Raw genomic sequence first — 19,010 nt, forward strand, 5'->3', positions numbered from 1 at the left:
ATACAGTATATAATAGTATGTCAGTATGACTTTAATCACAATTCCATATAAATACTAATTACTTCTGCATACATATTTGCACAATGCACAGCCTATGTGACCAAAGTTGTGTAGTGTATACATATTTTGAATTAGCTTTCTTTAAATAATTTTAATTTATTGCAAATGTTTCCCCCCCTCCTCTTCATACCCTTTCAGCTGTGACCTGAATTGCCTCTGGTTACCAAGTTTGATTAATCTTAAGGACATTGTCTGTACTAGGTCTATATTAAACACAATTGTTGCATATTTATTTTGATGAGGTATATCAAATGCAGCAATCAGGAGATGTACTTAATGGAAAACATATCAAAAGTAGCTTTTCTTAAATGTTTTTGCAAATTTCATCCCATCCAAAGGCAGTTTTCACATTTTATTGTGAAATGGTTTGGCTTCCCGCCTTCTGAGTCTAAAGCTGCCTTGACTATTTGTTTCCCCCTTTTGCTACATGGTTTAACTTTTTATCGGTTTCTGACGCACCCCCCCCCCCCCCCCATCTCCCCCATCTCAAACTAGAAGTTACAGCTTGAAAAGCAACAGGTGCCTTAGAAAATGTTTGCTGCTCTCCTTAAACACTGGTACCTAGATCCATTCTGTGATTATTCTGTAGTCATGTTACCATGTCACAACTGCAGATATTGTCTCTAATGCAATAAATAAATAAAACACAAGTTAAGAATTCTTGTTTGATGACTGGCTTCCATCTTATACATCTAACATACATAATAAGGGGAAGAGGCAAATGAGCTTTTCATGAATGCAGTGGACTCAAAAAATGTTCTGCTGGACAACATTTTAATAAGAGTTCTACAATTAACAGATGAACATATTTTTGTATTTGAAGTAAATTATTTGTTCTATTTTCACATTACTCTCTGTAGGCGACAAGACTTTTGTCCTGCCAACATCTGACCTTTCTGTGTTCATTAAATGATCAATATTTCTTCAGTGAAGCAAATTTATTTTACTTTGTTAAACATAATTTGGGAGGGTTTTAGCTTTCATATGAGCCATCTAAAACCAATGGATTAATTAAAAGTCAGGTTATAAGCTGTTGTTTCTACAAAATGGATAAGCGACAAGACTTTTGTCCAGGAATGTATGCTCTACTTAGTAATTAAATCAATTACTAAGTCAGCCTACTACCACCTTAAAAATATATCGAGAATTAAAGGGCTAATGTCTCAGCAGGACTTGTCCATGCATTTATTTTTAGTAGACTTGACTACTGTAATAGTGTCTTTGCAGGCCTTCCCAAAAAAATCAGACAGCTTCAGCTAATTCAAAACGCTGCTGCTCGAGTCCTCACTAGGACCAAAAAAGTAGATCACATCACCCCAGTTCTGAAGTCTTTACACTGGCTTCCTGTCAAACAAAGAATTGATTTTAAAATATTGATGTTGGTCTATAAAGCCCTAAATGGTCTAAGGCCAAAATACATAACTGATCTGCTGATCCGCTATGAACCGACCAGAGCTCTTAGGTTGTCTGGGACAGGTCTTCTAAAAGTCCCCAGAGCTAGGACTAGACAGGGAGAGGCGGCATTCAGCTTTTATGTGCCCAATGTCTGGAACGGACTGCCAGAGAGTCTGAGGTCTGCTGAGACTCTCAGCTCTTTTAAAAATCGGGTCTCTCAACTTTCTTGTTTCCCTTTTAACCTGTACATTTTATTTTTTGTTCAAATGTTTAATTTCTTTTATTTAAATGTTGTATTTCTATCCATGTTTTAAATGTTTATTTTTTGTATGTGTATTCTATATTTGATGTATTTTAATTTTGACCTTGTGAAGCACCTTGAATGGCCCCGTGTCTGAAATGTGCTATAAATACAATTACCTCGCCTCTTCTCCTACACAGGCAAAACACACCCTACTCATTTACACGTGAAAATTATTATTTTACAATTTTATTAAGGCAGTTCATGTCTTGCCACTTTAAGTTAAAAGCAAAACTGTTATACACAGGAAACTTTAGGTTATTTCACAGCTATGTACAAATATTGTTTAGTCTACTAAAGTCAGGTTAGACAGTCAAGGCAAGAAAAAAGTGGTTCTATATGAAAGTAATTTAACACTTCATGTCATCAATAGGGGAGAATGTGATCAGTTTGGGGAGGCCGTAGTCCTCTTTCTTTGGGGGTGAAGGGGTTGCCAGTGTGTCTAGGTCCAGTGAGAAGACCTTGTCCCCGGCTTCCACCGTCTCTGCAGGCTTTAGTAGCCAGTCTCTGTCCAAAGCAGTGTGGTCTGACAGAAGGAAATCCGGTGTCCTCTTCAGGCTTTCCATGAAGGAGCCGTGGTTTAAGGCCTGCTGGAGCGGGCTGGCATGATGGCGTGGGCTAAGTGGCGAGTGCTTGGCCTCCATCTTGAGGGAGGGAATGAGGAGATGTTCGTCGTCACCATCGTCCTCACTCTTCATATCCATTGCTTCGTCGCTAAGGCTCAGCGTACTGTCAAAGCTAGGCATTTCAGGGAGAGTTTCTTGAGCCAGGCTGAACTGGACCGCACTGCTGCCAGTCCCACTGGGGCTGTCCGGGGCCTGTGTGGTGAAGGTGTCCCACGTGGTGAAGGTGTCCCACAGCACAGGGGATTGGAAGGACAGGCCCGGAGCGTGGACAGGGAGGCTGCTGTGACTGGGGACAGTGGGGGTCATACCGTGGGAGGGAGCGGCAGAGCTTAACACATCTGTAGGCCCGTCAATGGGAGTGAGCCGCCCCATTATACTGACGTCCAACATAGAGCGCCCCGTTTCCTCTGCGCTCTCCTCAAGTGCCTTGCGCCAGTAGTTTCTCACGTCCATAACTGTTTACAAAAAATAAAAAGCTTTTAATTTTATGTACTGAAAGATGGAGACAGAATGCAACATATTCACTCCAGGGTTCCCACACACTTTTACCAATGCATTTTACCCAATTTACATAACCTTATTTAAGTAGCTTAAAGCAGGTCGGCCTGTTTCACAATCATATGGCTCAGTAATGCTGTGTTTTTATTGTGCCACGAGTTATATTTATCTTCCGAAAGCCTTGAATTAACAAACCCAGGCATTCTTTTGGTTAAGCAATCTTAACTTTACTCACTCTTCAAAAGAACTGCAGACTAGCTTCAGTCCAAATGTGAATCACGAGATGATACTAGCAAAGTTTAAACGGGCTGAGCAGCACTGGATTTCGAATGATAGAATTTCAAGGACCAATTTTGCATAGCCTTAAAACATTATTTTTTTTTTTTAATGTTTTAAATACTAGCAAAAATCAGTTCCGGTAAATAAAAATGCTTCTAAAACATTCAGGTTATTCCAAACCTTTTCCAGGTCTGGGAAAAGTTCAAAATTTCATAACTTTTCCAGGAATTTCATGACCATGGGAAAGTTGTGACTAACTGTAGAAGCTTTGACTTTTCTGAGTCACCATGCTTTGACCATCATGCCAGTTTAAATAAACTCAACCGCATGCAGCAAAATGCAAGGCTGGAGGGAACACGCTACAGATCGTGACTTACTCAAGCTCTCAGGTGTGCGTGTCAGCTGCTTCCTAGTAGAGAAGGGATCTCCTTGGAGTGTGCCGAGAATACTTTCCAAGTCCAGTCCTTTGACCCTGCCTTCTTTGGAACTCGTAGTTACAGCTTCTGCAAACTAAAACACACACTTTATTCAGAAACGAGTCTATTCAATCTTAGCCAAAGTTGTGTGTCATGGCATTTTTTACTCCACTGCTAAAGACGGTCTATAAAAAGCTCAATAAGGCAACGTTTCTATGTAACTTCAAGTGTCTGCTCCGTATCTGTCCGCTGCGATTTCTCTCAATTCGCCTCGGTCATCAGAGAGCATGGATGCTGTAGGGAGGACTAGTGGCGGACAGAGCACTGCTCAGGACTGCCCAGGTATCTGCCTCCCATCACAAGCTAATACAAACACTTGAAACAATACTCGATGAAAATGATTGCTTACATCTCCCTCAAAGTGGAATCAGCAATTCTAGAGAGAGCTTTGTTAAAATAACACAATCAATGAATATCTCCTCACAATCAACACACAGGTAGCGGATCGTGAGGAAATATTTACAGATTTTGAAAAATGTATTCCGACAACAAACGTTCTCCAGAATCGTTGATACTACATTTTAAGTTTCAATGTAGTATGTTAAACTTTCGCCAGGTTTTGTCAATGCTAATTAAAATGTGCCTTTGCCACCTCCATTTGTTTGAAAGTCATTGCTATACCTGATCAGCTAGGTTATCACATTCCATGTCCAATATGCGTGACTTGGTCATCATGGGAGTCACCATCGGATGAACATGGGTCATCTTCCTCACACTGGCCTAAAAACAAGCAGATGTAATAAAATGTATAAGAGGAACTGTTGCAAATTGAAAAAGGTGGATTAATTAAAAAACAGGTTAGATAAAACACTAGCCTGAGGTGGTGGTAATGATGGAGTCCTGAGAGGAGGGGATGGAGGCTCGTCAAAGAGCCAGTCGAGGGAGGTGTTGGCTTTGGCCTCAGTGGAGACAACAGGACTTGCAGCCTTCTCCGCTGTCGCAGGGCACGAGCTGAGTTGGAGACAAAAAGCGTGATTACTCAAAACACACTACTGTGCACAGATGCAGTGAGTCAAAGTGTATATTCCCCAATTCTAAAGACTGTATAAGCTCAATAAGGCAATGTTTCCATGTAACTTTGTATAAGAGTTAAGTGTCTGCTCCGTATCTGTCCGCTGCGATTTCTCTCAATTCGCCTCGGTCATCAGAGAGCATGGATGCTGTAGGGAGGACTAGTGGCGGACAGAGCACTGCTCGGGACTGCCCAGGTATCTGCCTCCCATCACAAGCTAATACAAACACTTGATAATGATGATACATAAATCTTACATTTCCCTCAAAGATGGAACCAGGTTAGAATGACTGGTGTGGATGCTTTCCTGTGATTTACCCTCTGCAGGCTTCTCCTCTGAACAAACAACAAAAAACAGCATTAGTGTTATGACAGATCCACGTGGACACATGACCTCATACGCATGTCATCAGACATTAGCTCACCGTGAAGCACTGCAGGGTACTGGGAGAAGACACTACTCCTGTAACTAGCGTCAGCCGCTGGTTCAAAAGACAGTGGAGCCATTGGTGAGAGGAAGCCTAGCGCCTGAAATAGATCATTGGATTAAGACGTGCAGCTGCAGTGAAAGGCCTTTTTGAGTTACATAAACGTTTCAGTACTGCGACTGGTTTTATGATTGCCACCGGAACAGATTGCTAGAGACAGTATTGGGACAGTAAAAGTACAGAGTAACCTGCACTACTGGCTATACTGTGACTGCTAACAGGCCCAGCACTGTTTATGAACCCCAAAGGATGACTCACAGGATCTTCATTCAGAAAAGAGACTAGGGGCGTGTCTTTCAGGGTATCCATCCACTTCCTGTCCCACTCAGCCTCCAGCTCTCTGATGCTACTCCTGACCTCAGGAATGCCTTCCTTTGAAATCTTTTGTCTGGGGAAGGAAGGGGAAACAAAACTCAATACCCTGGTCATACAGTTATCCACTATTGAGGCAGATCTAAAATGACTACAAATGTAGCCCTTTACCATTGGTGTTTCTGATTCACTTATCAATCTCAGTAACCTGAGAAACTCCCATGTTGGATTGAGCATGCCTACCCTTATATCTTAAAGTTAAAAACAGTTAGGTTAAGCTCCTTTACGGGTCCATTACATTGAACGTCCTCGCACAGGGTCAGCCATGGTACAGCACCCCGGAGCAGTTTTTTTTTTTTTTTTTTTAAAGGGGGGTAAGGGCCTTGCTCACGGACACAATGATAGAGATGGTGGGCATCGTAGAAGTGAATCCTATCCAGTGTGTGGCTGGGTGTGCATACCTGATGAGGTGCAGGCTCTGCAGTGCACGGGCCATCTGCTGGCATTTCTCCTGCAGATGCTGAGGACTGATCTGGGGTCTGGCGGCGTGCGAGACTCGACACTGCTCTTCCCTCAAGAGCTGCAGCGAGTGGTGCATCAGCTCCAGCACACACAAGAGGTTCAGCTGGGAAGACTCGTACACATTCCCCGAGCTCAACTGGAAGAAAACGCACACAATGGGAAACAATCAATGTTTGGACAGAAAAGGGTTCGACATCTCCTGGAGCAACATTGATTTAAAAAGGTGGACTATAAAAGGGGGATTTGTTACATTTGCAGAGCCTGCAGTTAGTTTAAAAAACACTTACTCTACATGATATTCTTAGTATTGACTAATTCTATCATAAATCAAACTTCAGACTAGAATGTTTGTAAACAAAACTGTGGGCCCTGCTGCTGTAAACAACAGTAAAACAGTAACTTTTCAGGTAGCTTTCTAACTTCAAACAGTGTTCCATACGTTTATTTGGTTATGAGAGTATACCTTTGGACTAGGGCTGGCCCGAATACCATTTTTCAGGCTTCGAATATTCGTTGGTTTTTCCGAGCGAATATTCGAATATTCGTTCCAGAAAAACACACCATCAAAAACAACATTAAAAAAAAAAAAAAAAAAAAATATTAAAAAAAATTTTTTTTAAATTTTTTTTTAAAAAACGTTAACAATCCCTATATACTCCCTGGAACCGATTTTGACAGTATCTGCATATTTTGTTGAAGATTTACGCGCTCGGAGGTGAAGTAATGGATGCGCTATGACACTTAGTGATGTAATATCCTCCTAAATGAGCAATACTACTACTACTACTACTACTACAATATTACTAACTTTTATATCCAAATATACAATTATTTGATGACATTATATTGCAGTACTAGCTTTTTGCAAAAAAAAAAATTTGAAAAAAAAAAAAAAAATAATTGAAAAAAAAAAAAAAAAAAAAAAAAAAAAAACGAAGCTCCGAATACTAATTTAAGCTCCGAATACTAATTTTCCGAACGAGTATTCGAATATTCGAATAATTCGGGCCAGCCCTACTTTGGACACACCCAAAGTTACATAGTGCACCTTTTAGGCCATGGCTGCAGTACTGTTACAGTCCTCCATTTCAATATAGCGTACACACACACTGTAGCTGGATAGAATTCTGACCAAGGAATCAAAATCCAGGCAAATGTGAAGATTTGAGTGAGAAAATAGATCGTTAAAAAATAATAATAAAATAAAATCACAGATGCCTCATAGCCCGAGGTAACAGTGAAATGACAAGGACATATAAAGTATAGACTACATTTTTTTTAAACAATCCGAGGTGAACATAAGCAGGTCCCAACTGACAGAATGAACAGAAGCATAAGCCATACCTGATGTGGGAGCTGTTCCACTCTCTCCAGCAGAGTCCGGGGAATCTTGAGGATGCGATCCGTGCCGTCCAGGACGTATTGATCTACATCCCCCTTCAAAACACTTGCCACTGCACACTGCTCCTCTTTTGTAGTCGACAGCATTTCATCGATGGCCGACCACAAGGAACGCACCTTAAGACAACACAGTGCTTATATGAGCCCCTTGAGAAGTTAACATCTCAGTACAGAACTCTTTTTATACGACAATAGCAAAATTAGCCCAGTTTGGTCTTACAATGGGTCTTGAGAGTTTCCTAGCAAGTTGGACTCTTTCCAACATTACATACCCTGTTGGTCTTCTCAGCTAGAGAAGCCCCCTCTGGTGGGGAATCACTGGTGTGACGCCTGAAAAATAGAAGAAATGAACAAGATAGATTAAAGAATAAAGATGTAAGCTGTACTGAGAAAAAAAAATAGGAAAAAAAGAAGTCACATACTTAAGTAGCTCGTTATACTTGGCCCCTTCTGCTCTGATGTCCCTCATAGACTTCACCAGGAGCCTGTAAAAGGAAGAAAAACAGAAGAATACTGCTTAATGAGATAAATGACCGATCAGTAGTACAAAGTTAAAACAACTTCCATGTAATAGACTAAACCCCATCTAGTTGAGCAAATGCCAGGGTCCTTGTAGTGTGCATGCTGGCCCACTGGCAAGTGGCACTGGCTGACAGGGACCTATGAAGAAACTGCACTATCGTTAACAGCATGTGTGTCACCTGTGCTTTTTTCCTGCACGTGAACACCTCAAGCTGATACCAACTGGCCTCGTTAAATGTGGCTTTACCCGATAACTTCACTCGAAACAGGTGGAACTTTGAAAAAGAAAAATGTAATTATATAAAAACTGCCTATGCGACATTGGGAGCACAGACAGAGGATTCAAACAGAAATACCGCTTTTCAACAATAGCTCATTGTGTTGATTTAAATCATTCAGCCATGTAAAAAAAAAACGAACCACTCAGAATGGATAGAAGAAGCAATGGAAATAACACAATGACCATGTATACTAAAAGGTAAGAGGCCATTCAGCTAAAAGTTTAGGGAATCAAATAAGCCTTACTACAGTAGCTATAGTTCACATTTAAAACATGATAAATAAACAGTTCAAAACAAGTTCAAAAAAGGAATAACAACCACAGGATCCTTTTAAGCTCATCTTAAAATGACCTAATGCTAAATACTGGAGAGTCAGATTGAATACAAATAAACTATTATAATATTAGCAAAACGTGATAGTTGATAACACACACTGTTGCTACTTCTTAATCTGGAAAACAGTCATTAAGAAGACAATACGTTTCCTTTTCATTTCCTTTATTTGAATTTATGAGTTTTATTTACCACTGATTTTATTATTTGGTTGCTTTTGCTAAACGAGTCAAAGAAAGGGACGTTCTTTCGATGACCTGAGCTGCCAAGTGATAGATAAATAAGCTCTAGTGCTGTAGCAGTAGAAAGCTTCTATCGAAAGCCTGTTTCTACTAATGTAAACATGAAGTCATATCTAGCTTTGTCCAGCTGCCAACATGGACTAACTGAAGACTTACTGTGCTCGTGTCTCATAGTCATGGAGAAAGCGATCCTGGTCCACTGCAGCTTTCAGAAACCTGCTGTTGGTCATGTTCAGTCTCTTCTCTGCCATGTCCAGGGAGGAAGCGGGCATTGCTGCAGCCTCTGGAACCCAGCTGTCATCTGGCAATGACAATATTCAAGATCATTTGTCTTTTGGGAGCCACCTCCATGTCAAATTTGAATAAACAGGTTGAAAAGAAACAATGCCTGGCTGTTACTGCTTCACTGTACAAGTCATATTTTGAATTAAAAAATCCTTTTGGGGACATGTCCACACGTACATGGATGTATAACAAAAATGTAATTAAAAAATGAATAACCCGTAGTTTCCCCAACTCCGTTTGATGAAAAATTCCAGTACACACAATAGTTTTTTAGAATACGTCTCTGGCCACACGTCAATGCAAGAATCGATTAAAAATCGCAGCGTTACATTGCCATGTATGTAGGTGACAATGATGTGACACGTCAAACACCATAGAAGAAAATCGTGAGCATGCACATTGCGTCTCTTTATGAGCAAGGTTGCCGTATATGTAAACAACAATTGATGCCAGCGTTTCCCAAATATCCAGTTGTCCCATCTCCAGCAGTACAGAACAGACTTTTCCAAAATCTCCACTTTGGCTGGAGTTTTCAAATGCTAGTGTCCATTCTTTGCATTGTGGACAAAAGGCCAAACCGCCCAGAAAAAGATATGGTTATGAAAATACGTGTGAAAATGGCCCGGTATTGAAAATAGACCTCATCAGACCTACCTGTGGTGAATGTTTTCATTTCCTGCAGCATGACGTGATTGGCCAAATTAAGCATCAAGCTGATAAACTTATGGCCTCCGGGTGACAGGAACAAGGATGCTACCACTTTGGATCCCGCATTTGCAGTTTCATCCTACACACAGTTTAAAACATTGTCATTGTTAATGTTTTAAACAAAACAGCAGCAGTTGCATTCATCTATTTTCTTCATTTATATATTATACATTTTTCCATTAATTGAGCTATATTTTCATCTTGACACTTGCTTTGTATGTGGATCCCTCACTTCAATATAGTACAAAAGCTCTGTGTACTAATGTTTACGGTGGTGAGGAGCAGACATAGGTCAAAGCAAAGCCAAAAGAAGGAATGGAGAAACAAAAGGCAAAAAAAAGTTGGACACATTTCCCTCTGTGGGAACATCATTGGGGTATCCTTACCATGATTTCTCGCAGCCAAGCGCAGGTAACTTTGCGGAACGCAGCATCTGCTTTGTGATCCAACACAGGCCAGCAGTGCCTAACCAAATAAAAAACATATAAACATTTAAATGAACATGAACAATTAATCCTGGGAGCGTTCATAAAAATAAATGGCAACCAATAAATGATATAGTGTAGAACCTTACCTGTATAGCTCGTTGAATCGTGTCTGGTTAAGCTTAACCAACAGGAAATGGGTTACTATGTAGAAGGCATCCTTGTTTGGTTTGTCGAACATATTCCTATTGGCCATGAAATAACATTTAAACTGGTTATATTACAGTTTAACATCGAGTGACTTAAGTAAGTAACTGAAAAACTATCTGTAAAAAGACTTGTACAAGCTTCATTCAGTTATCATTTTACTGAGAATGTTAACGTTATCCACATTGAAATCCCACTCACGGTCCTAGGTTGATGTGTGTCGTGTTGGTTTTGCCTATCAACGCAGCGTCGGGTTGAAATCCGAGCCCGAGAAGAGCAAACCACAGATACTTTCCATTCTTTTTCTGTAAATATGCCGGGTTCGCCATTGTTATTCCGTGACGGAGGAAGAAGCAGCAGGAGCAGAGCGATAAGGACCAGTGTTGACTGGTCACAAAAGCCCAGCCCTGGCTGACGTTGATACGAGGCAACAAGCCAGCTAACTAGCTTCAGTTGATAGCAACAAAGTTAACAGTTTACGGCTAGCTAGCCAACTTAGCTTTCGCTTTTATTTTGAGTTTGTCAGAATACATTTAACAAACTTAATTAACGCGCACTTGCGAGCAACAGTTAAATATGTTTTAAGACTATTCTATGTAACCTTACGTTTAAGGTTCCCATTTGCTAAACTGAATTGAATTAGATTGGTAAGGAACTGAGAACATAAATCCATACAGCTAGAATGAAAACCACCGCCAATTTATCCAAATCAACCCGGATGTTGTTATCAAGTACTTCCGGTAAGCGGATGCGCTCTTATTATTTTTTTTCCAGTCAGAAATAAATCAAAACTACCATAACTAACTTGTCCTATATCAATTAGTATAGTATATAATATATACAAAAGCAACAACATCTGGTGTAACTTTTAAAAAAGAAACATTTGTGTTCTAAATACTTTAAACTGTAGTTGAGTCGCAAATTTGACCATAACCACCTCTATTTGATATAACTATTGTTCCATACATGCTACTTATACCTTAATGTAACTAGTACAGAAGTATTGGAGGACCTAGTGACACACAGCCTCGTGTAGACATACAAGGGTGACTCATATTATTCTACATGAACAAGGTGAACTGGTTCTACAGTGTCTGACACAGATGTGGAAAGCTTAAGGCTTAGTTTAATAAAACAGTCAACTGTAAGACAACTGTTACCAAGCAAAGACATTGTTTTTATTCATGTTAACTGACCTCTTTACCCTTGCTAGAGTTGTTTAATCCCAGCTACAATATGCATTTCACTTCCTGTAATAATAGACTTTATTTAAATGTTTTTTCCCCAAGTTAAAGTTTAACATGGCAGTCGGAGATACTATAAAAACTGTAAGAATAGGCCGAGATGTAACTTGTACAGTGTATCGTTAAAATGTACACATTCATAAGCCATTATTACATGCATTCACTCTACATTTAACACAAAAAAAATGTTCAACAGACAAGTTACAGCAATAAAAACACAGGCTAACCATATGCAGATATTTAATTTGTCCTTTTTAATCGCAGAACATACAAGTAGTGAAGTCTCCACAACAACTGATTTAGAAGAACAGAGTAATAGTAAGAAACCGGTGCTCCTTTCCCCCTAATCATTCACATCATTGTAGTTCTTTTAAAATCAGCTGGCAACACTCGGCCACCTTGGAAGGATCAGACACTGTTGAGTACTTGGAAATCTGAGAGTTGACCCCCAGGGAGCGGGCCAGGTCCAGAGCTGACTGGTCCGAGGCCACGGTTGTTCCTAAGGCAACCAGCAGCCTAAACACGGCCTCCTTGTCTTGTACCGTCTCCAGAGCTCTGCTGGCCACAGACAGACACTGGGCCTTGGCCTCCAGATCGGGCTGGCTGTGTAGGCAGCCGGCGTAGTTAAGCAGCAGCGTTGCCAGGGCGATGTGGATGTTCTTATTGCAGACGGCGGATAGGTCTGCAGCCTGCGACAGCACGGTTTCACGCTGGGCCAATAGGAGGGCTCGACCGTGCCGACCGCCAAAGCAGTTACACAGTGTCCGCAGCGCCAGCATCTGGTTGGCAGGGCGACCCTCGGGCCTCATCAGGCTCAGCAGGTGGTTGCACAGCTGGACTCCCTCTGCCTCTCCACAGAGGCTCTCGTTAACCAGCGGGTGGCGCACTGCTAGCCTCATAATGTCCAGCACAGGAAACACGATGTCTACAGTCCAGGGGAGCAAGGAAGGAAGGGGGGGTTTGGTAAGTGAACAGTAAATAACCTAAAAAGGTGGAGTCAGCTTTTCTGAAGAACGCTTGTTGTCAAAATCACTTTGTCAACATCAGTGAATATCTCCTCATGTTTTGCTCACTATTTGTCCGTACAGTTTGTGCCCTGAAAAAATGTCTGGTGTTTATACACAGCTTAGGCTCTGTTAGATGGTATAGCTAACAACATGCCCGTTTACAGAGCCTAGGTTGTGTATTAACACTGGATTTTTATTATCACCACACACATAGTACGAACAGGTGGACAGGAGGAGATATTCAACAAGCATTCTCCAAAACAACTGACTCCACATTAAAATCAAGTTAATTTGTATGTTTTTTTAGAAGAAAAAATACATGAAATAAATTGGCAAAAATGAAATGAAGGAATGCTAACTTGGTGTTTGAAATGCTTTTGCTAACCTTCAGGCCAGTGAGCGGCTTTCCAGAGCAGGTTGATCTGTTGGATGGTTGGGGGAGGGTTGGAGGAATTGGGCGCACAGACAGACATCAGCAGACTCTCAAGATTTTCCAGAAGGTCTTCAGAAAGCTTGTGCTCCTGCGGGGCCCCTCCATTCAGCTCTTTCAGCTTGGCTGGTTCAGCAAAGAAAAAAATAATTTACCCCAGACACAATAGGGAAACGTTAGTGAACCAGGTGAATTTGGCACTATATGTTCATGACAAGAAATGAATTTGATTTTTTTATTAATGCGGTATATACAGTATAATGTATACAATTTTAGAATGTTTTCTGTCATTCACAACTGAAGCCACTCAGATGAATGACTAAATATATTTAAGTCTTGTGGATATTGCCAAATAATGAATCTCCACATAGTTCAAAGTGCTAACCTGGTCGGCTTGGCTTCATTTAGACTGTAGAAGCACATTACAAAACGCTCTACTTGAAATGCTCACCAATGATTGCCGGGGTATTGGCTTGCTCAAAGGTCACACCGTCAGTCTTGGGGAAGTAGATGTTGGTTGCCGTCCGTCTGAGTGCTGCCGAGGAGTAGGCGCCTCTTCCTGCAGCGTGGGGAGAGGGTAGGATCCAATGAGTGCAACACACAGCATGGAAGGTATTCAAAAACTAACCCTGCGTTCCAATACCCATACTTCCCTACTATTTAGTATGCCAGAAAAAGATTTAGGATGTCCCAATACATACACCTCAATTGTAGTATGCTGAAAATACATAAATGCCCCACTAACTCCAATAGCATTTTGGAGTATTTGTCTTTATTCTTGAGATTTCTCGACATAATGAAAAAAAAAAATCTTCCTTGTCTGATTATTTTTTTCTCTTGCGGCCCAAAAACCCTTCTGTACTTTAGTATGTAGTGTAGTAAAAAAGAAAGAGTATGTGATTTGGAACGCTGGGTAAATCACTACTGCCTGCCGAGATCGCTGGTTTAGTTTGTATGAAGTTCTGTGGTTTCTTCATTGATCGACTGACCTGTGAAGGGATCCGCCACGCCCACTGGAGCACCTGGGTTTGGACCCGACCCTGGGATGTAGCGACCGGAGCCTGTGGAGATGGGGAGAACCAGCTGTGAAAACAACACCTCTGGGCTGATGCTCAAGACTTTCAGAAAGATCTTTTAGTGGAAATATAGTTTTACCTGTGAAGGGATCGGCACCACTGCCTGGCCCGTCATCAGTCCCCCCGGGGATATACCGAGCGCCTCCTGTCACATGAAAAGATAAAAAATTTTAGTAAGATATAAAGCTGGTCCAATAATCTTTACATGCTACAATATAAACAGTTATACATGTACAGTGCAGGGGCATCTCAAAACATTTGAATATCATGGAAAAGTCCATCCATAGGTGAAACTTTCATATATTCTAGATTCACTACACAAAGGGAAATATGTCAGGCCTTTCTCTTGTTTTAATTTAGATGATTACGGCTTACAGCTCCAGTATCTCAAAATATTATTATATACCCAAAAACAATCCAAAAAAGGATTGATCGTACATAAATGTACATTTTCTGAAAAGTTTTCTATATTCATTTCACTTTATGGTTAATGAATCAGGAATATATAAAAGTTTCACTTTTTGAATCAAAATTACAGACAAAAATGAACTTTTCATTGATATCCACATTATTTTTAGATGCACCTGAATATATGCTAAAGACATTGACTGTTCCTGAAAGAAGATCTTTTATCCTCACCGGTGAATGGGTCACCACCAGCGGGCTGGGCCGGTCCCACCACATGTCCTTTGGTGTTCTCTATTATAAAATTGGCAACCTGGTCGAGGAACTGTGGGCTGAGGTCGTTCTTCTGCAAGAAGTTGTGTGCGGTCAGCCAGGGGTCCTCTGCCACGTTGTAAGGCAGCTTCATGGACGGCCCGCCCTCGTTCACATCGATGGTGAACACGTAGTCGTATTCCTGAGGGCAGATCAGGATTCACTGATTAACTTTTCTCACACACACTCATCAAATCAGTTTTGTGAAGAAGTTTGAGGTCTTACCTTTCCTTCATACACCACGCTTTTGGAGGTCTGTTGGTTCGAGCCGCCGACCACATCGCCGATTTTCATCCAGCGGGCGTCGCTGACACTCCACTGATACGCCTCCACCTTCTCTCCATCTTTAATCAGGCGCGTCTGTCCTTCACGATTCCCTGGAGGAAAGAAGAGAGAACTTTGAGAAACAAATTCTCTTGAAGCAGGGAATAGTATCTGCACTCAAACATATGTTCAGATGAATGTCGGTCTATTTTCTCACCGGGCTCGTCAAGGTGTTCCCTTCCAGGAAGCTCCTCCATCTTGATGTCCCCCAGGTCTCCGGTCTTGGGGTCGATGGTGGTTTTGGACAGTTCATCCTCAAAGGCCTGCAGGTCCTGTGCACTCGCCATGCGCTCCTCGACTTCAGTGAACACGCGGATGATGCCGTCGCTGTGGACAGAGGAGCAGTGCCTGAGTTAAGCAACAAATCTTAATCTACAGTACTTCCTCTTTTAGTTTACCTGAGTCTCCATCGTGTCGCGTGAATGCAAGACTGATGTCAGCAATAAAAGAAAGGAACAGGAGATAAAAAGGCTGCTGAATTATATTTGTTATGACTAGGGAAGGGCAAATGTGATCGATTCCTCCAGTAGTCCTTGCTTTAAATGAACTTTAGTGGTGAACAATGGCCGTTTTTTTGTTGGAAAAATAGTTCTGAACTTTGAACAAAAAAAAAATGTAAAATGAGTACTTGATCGATCCTCGAGGAATTAACCCATTGATGACGGCTGCTGCGCGATGCCACATTGGCTCTCCTGCCTGATGCTGCATCGCGCAGCATTATTACTTTATCTATTTTTCATGGCATTCCCAGCATAGAATGCACTGTCATTGGTTCAAATACACATGAGGTGGGTTTTGTTGATTTTTTTAAGACCACGTGACCACCCAAAAGTTGTGTGGTTTGCCGAAAATCATGTCAATCAAAAAAAATAAAAATAAAAAAATAAAACAAAATAATAAAAAAAATACGCCAGCTATGTCGGCGACAGAACAGTTAGTGGCGTTTGGTGCGCAGAATCAAGGTCTACTATAGACTACTGACGAAAATCACACAACACATTGCATCTATTTATTAACAATATTTAATAATTTTCTAATTCATCTAATTTTGACGATTTTTAGAAATATTTGTTGGTTTGTAAGCGCTAAGGGAGCATGTTTAAATAAAACCTGTGAACCTTAAATTTTAAATGTATTTTATTTCATGTTTCTATGTGCTACACAGGCTTAGATATTAAGGTTTTTGTAGACTTGACAATTCGTACTATTTTTTCACAAAACCCTCAGGCATTAAGGACATGCATCCTAGATTGCCATAGTCATCAATGGGTTAAAGGTGATTTGCGATTCTGAAGAACGCTTGTTGACTTAATCACTTGTCAAAATCTGTGGATATCTCCTCACGATCCGCTAACTGTCCGTACTGTGTTAACGCGTATGTTAACAATGGGGCGCCCACTGTAGCTAGCAGTATACCCGTTTACAGAGCCTAGGCTGTATTTACACTGCCTTTTTTTTCAGTGCACATACAGTAAGGACAGGAAGCGGGTCGTGAGGATAGATTCACAGATTTTCACATTGTGATTTTGACAACAAGCATTCTCCAGAATCCCTGACTACACTACTCTTGCCCATCACTATGTTTGACACTAAGTAATCTCACACAAGATATCCAATTAAGTTCCGTTACCTGGCTCCGACGGCTATATCACCATTAGGTAGAATACAGCAGCACCAGACTGACTGTGCGGGCAGGCGAATGGTCTGAGTGCAATCCCCCTGCCTCCATATCCTCACAGTCCTGTCCTCTCCCGTGCTTACGAAATCTAGGGACGGAAAGCATCAGTTTGGGGTCAGGGTTAGCCAGCAACCATCTATATAGCCAAACAATTTGATGCTGGTTCGATACAATGACCAAGCACACACAAGCCTCCAATTCAGCTCTTACAAAGACATTTTAAATAACGACGTCGATGAACACACCTTGGCTATTGGGGAAGACGGCCAAGCTGTAGATGTAGTTGGTGTGGCTGTAATAGACCTGTACACATTCGCCCGTCACCAGCCACCTTCTGACGCTCGTGTCATTGCTGCAGGAGAAGAACTCAGTGTTGCTGATCACTGCTAGTCCCCTGACACAGTCCTCGTGACCTAAAATGGAAGGAGAAAAAAAATTGGTTAGTTGTAATCATGGATTTTAAAATAAATAAAGTGTATTTTGCCAGACCAAACTACTGCAATTAGTATGTAGTAGTTACCACCAAATGATGACTACATTTACTATTTAAACAGCTCAGTTCATAGAAGAAAAAGGTAGTACTAGACACAACCTGCAAACCCTCACCTGTATACGTCTTCTCACATCGGCCGGCTTTCCAAAGCTTAATGGTCTTATCTGCTGATCCAGACAGCATGAGGCCCTGTTCAGGTAAGATGACTACTGCCCACACTGCTGCAGTGTGGCCCTGTCGAAAAAGTCACACAAACAGATATTTATATCAGGTCAACCCCGATCATATTTTTGCTTTGCCTTTAAGGAAAAAAACAACATCCATTAAGGAGAAGATCAAATCAATGTGTACTATAACAGAGGCTTCAATACCTCTAAAGTCATCATGCACTTCTCATTGAGCCAGACTTTGGCAGTGGTGTCCCAGGAACCGCTCAGAAGGGTCCCAAACTTCCCGGAGGACAGGGCGCAAACTGTGGGGATTAAAAAATGTAAGAAAGCCCGAATTAGCACACTTGCAAATAAAGAGAGATGCGTGATTACAATGTAAATATCATAGGAGTGCACACCTGTGTTTTTGTGACCCTGGAGAGTGAACAGGGGCTGGGCTTGGTCCAGTGTGAAAATACAAATGTTGTTGTCATTTCCACCTGTGGCAATGAGCCCTCGGGGATATGTTTCACTCGGTGCAATGGCGCATACGCAGGAGACAAAGTTCGAGTGGCCAGACATGCAGTGCATCTCTGTGAAGGCATTGTCCGGGCTGTCAGAAGGAAGGGGAGAGAGCAAAGGCATCTTGAGTGAACAACATACAACACAACTACCTGTCTGAGAATTAGTAGTTGACAATTCTGTGGATTTGAATTTAACGGACAAACAAAAGACACAACAGCACACTACCGCTGGTAAACTTTAGCGGGTCCTAAAACGTCAGCGCTGGATGTATGGGCAGTTGCAGGTGAATGAATGACAAAGCTAATTTCATCACACGTTAGCCCTACGCTTACTAGCTAACTTAGCTACCGAGGTTAACGCACAATTATAACTGGTGAACGACGTCAGAGGGGGAGCCGTTGGTTGGCGTGCTCCTTTCCCTGGTCAGAGCGCCTTCCCCGACCATAGAGTTGGTTGTAAACCGAGATAAATCGTAGAACACCCATCACAATTGCATAGTCAGTGGTAGGCTAATGCTAGCTACCTTGAGTTTGGTACCCAGACTCTTCCGGTTCGGTCCCTAGACACGGACAGGAAGGCTCCCTCTGGAAAAACAGCACTCGCGAGACCCCTGACGTCCATCTCGTGGCCCGGGATGGAGCACCTGAGTTTATATGAATTCGCTGATGCCATTTTTGTGCCGGACAACACACAACAAAAACCACCAGTGTCGAGTTTTAGCTAAGCGGCGTTGCTGTCAACAAACACCGGCCGCTAATGCTAGCGGAAGTTCAATGACGTCACTGAAGTCGCGATTTATGTTATTCAATGTAATGTAATTAAATTACGAGGATATTAGTGGTTTGGTTTCGTTTAAAGGATTTTTATTGAGAAATGTTATTCCCATTTACTTTTAAAAATAAAAATAAAAACCAGAAACGAACGAAACACAACTGTAATAATCATGCTTCGCCACAAGGCGGCAGCAGACTGTTTCCTCCTTTACCGGTGGTGC

At 41.6% G+C, this 19,010-nt stretch overlaps 2 protein-coding genes across 2 annotated transcripts; both read right to left on the minus strand.

Annotated features, from left to right (window-relative positions):
• Nucleotides 1–1,844: 1,844 nt before the first annotated feature.
• haus6 (HAUS augmin-like complex, subunit 6) lies at nt 1,845–11,035 on the minus strand. The gene is made up of 16 exons (XM_080052348.1): nt 10,575–11,035; nt 10,316–10,411; nt 10,128–10,206; nt 9,688–9,820; nt 8,905–9,049; nt 7,793–7,855; nt 7,643–7,700; nt 7,314–7,487; nt 5,909–6,105; nt 5,394–5,523; nt 5,073–5,175; nt 4,905–4,983; nt 4,451–4,586; nt 4,257–4,355; nt 3,537–3,669; nt 1,845–2,837 (listed from the first exon to the last, which is right to left on the minus strand). Exons 1-16 carry the CDS (start codon nt 10,700–10,702, stop codon nt 2,107–2,109), a joined length of 2,484 nt encoding a protein of 827 aa, XP_079908474.1. The 5' UTR covers nt 10,703–11,035; the 3' UTR covers nt 1,845–2,106.
• A 539-nt stretch (nt 11,036–11,574) lies between these two features.
• On the minus strand, nt 11,575–18,760 carry plaa (phospholipase A2-activating protein). The gene is made up of 14 exons (XM_080052282.1): nt 18,540–18,760; nt 17,911–18,104; nt 17,714–17,814; nt 17,456–17,576; nt 17,095–17,262; nt 16,802–16,937; nt 15,329–15,498; nt 15,073–15,224; nt 14,770–14,989; nt 14,210–14,275; nt 14,044–14,115; nt 13,506–13,613; nt 13,010–13,180; nt 11,575–12,542 (listed from the first exon to the last, which is right to left on the minus strand). The coding sequence occupies exons 1-14, from the start codon at nt 18,686–18,688 to the stop codon at nt 11,974–11,976; spliced, it is 2,397 nt and encodes a 798-aa protein (XP_079908408.1). The 5' UTR covers nt 18,689–18,760; the 3' UTR covers nt 11,575–11,973.
• Nucleotides 18,761–19,010: the final 250 nt, after the last annotated feature.

The sequence above is a fragment of the Ammodytes marinus genome, assembly GCF_949987685.1.
Source record: "Ammodytes marinus genome assembly, chromosome: 23".
Lineage (NCBI taxonomy): Eukaryota > Metazoa > Chordata > Actinopteri > Uranoscopiformes > Ammodytidae > Ammodytes > Ammodytes marinus.

Excerpts from the sequence above, each read along its gene's own strand:
- plaa (XM_080052282.1), bottom strand. The coding sequence starts at position 18,688 with ATGGCATCAGCGAATTCATATAAACTCAGGTGCTCCATCCCGGGCCAC. Across the intron at positions 17,263-17,455 it reads ATGTGAGAAGACGTATACAG|GTCACGAGGACTGTGTCAGG; the intron begins GTGAGGGTTTGC and ends CTTCCATTTTAG. Across the intron at positions 13,181-13,505 it reads CAATACCCCGGCAATCATTG|CCAAGCTGAAAGAGCTGAAT; the intron begins GTGAGCATTTCA and ends TTGCTGAACCAG.
- haus6 (XM_080052348.1), bottom strand. The coding sequence starts at position 10,702 with ATGGCGAACCCGGCATATTTACAGAAAAAGAATGGAAAGTATCTGTGG. Across the intron at positions 7,856-8,904 it reads GACTATGAGACACGAGCACA|GCTCCTGGTGAAGTCTATGA; the intron begins GTAAGTCTTCAG and ends TTCCTTTTACAG. Across the intron at positions 2,838-3,536 it reads ACGCACACCTGAGAGCTTGA|TTATGGACGTGAGAAACTAC; the intron begins GTAAGTCACGAT and ends TTTTGTAAACAG.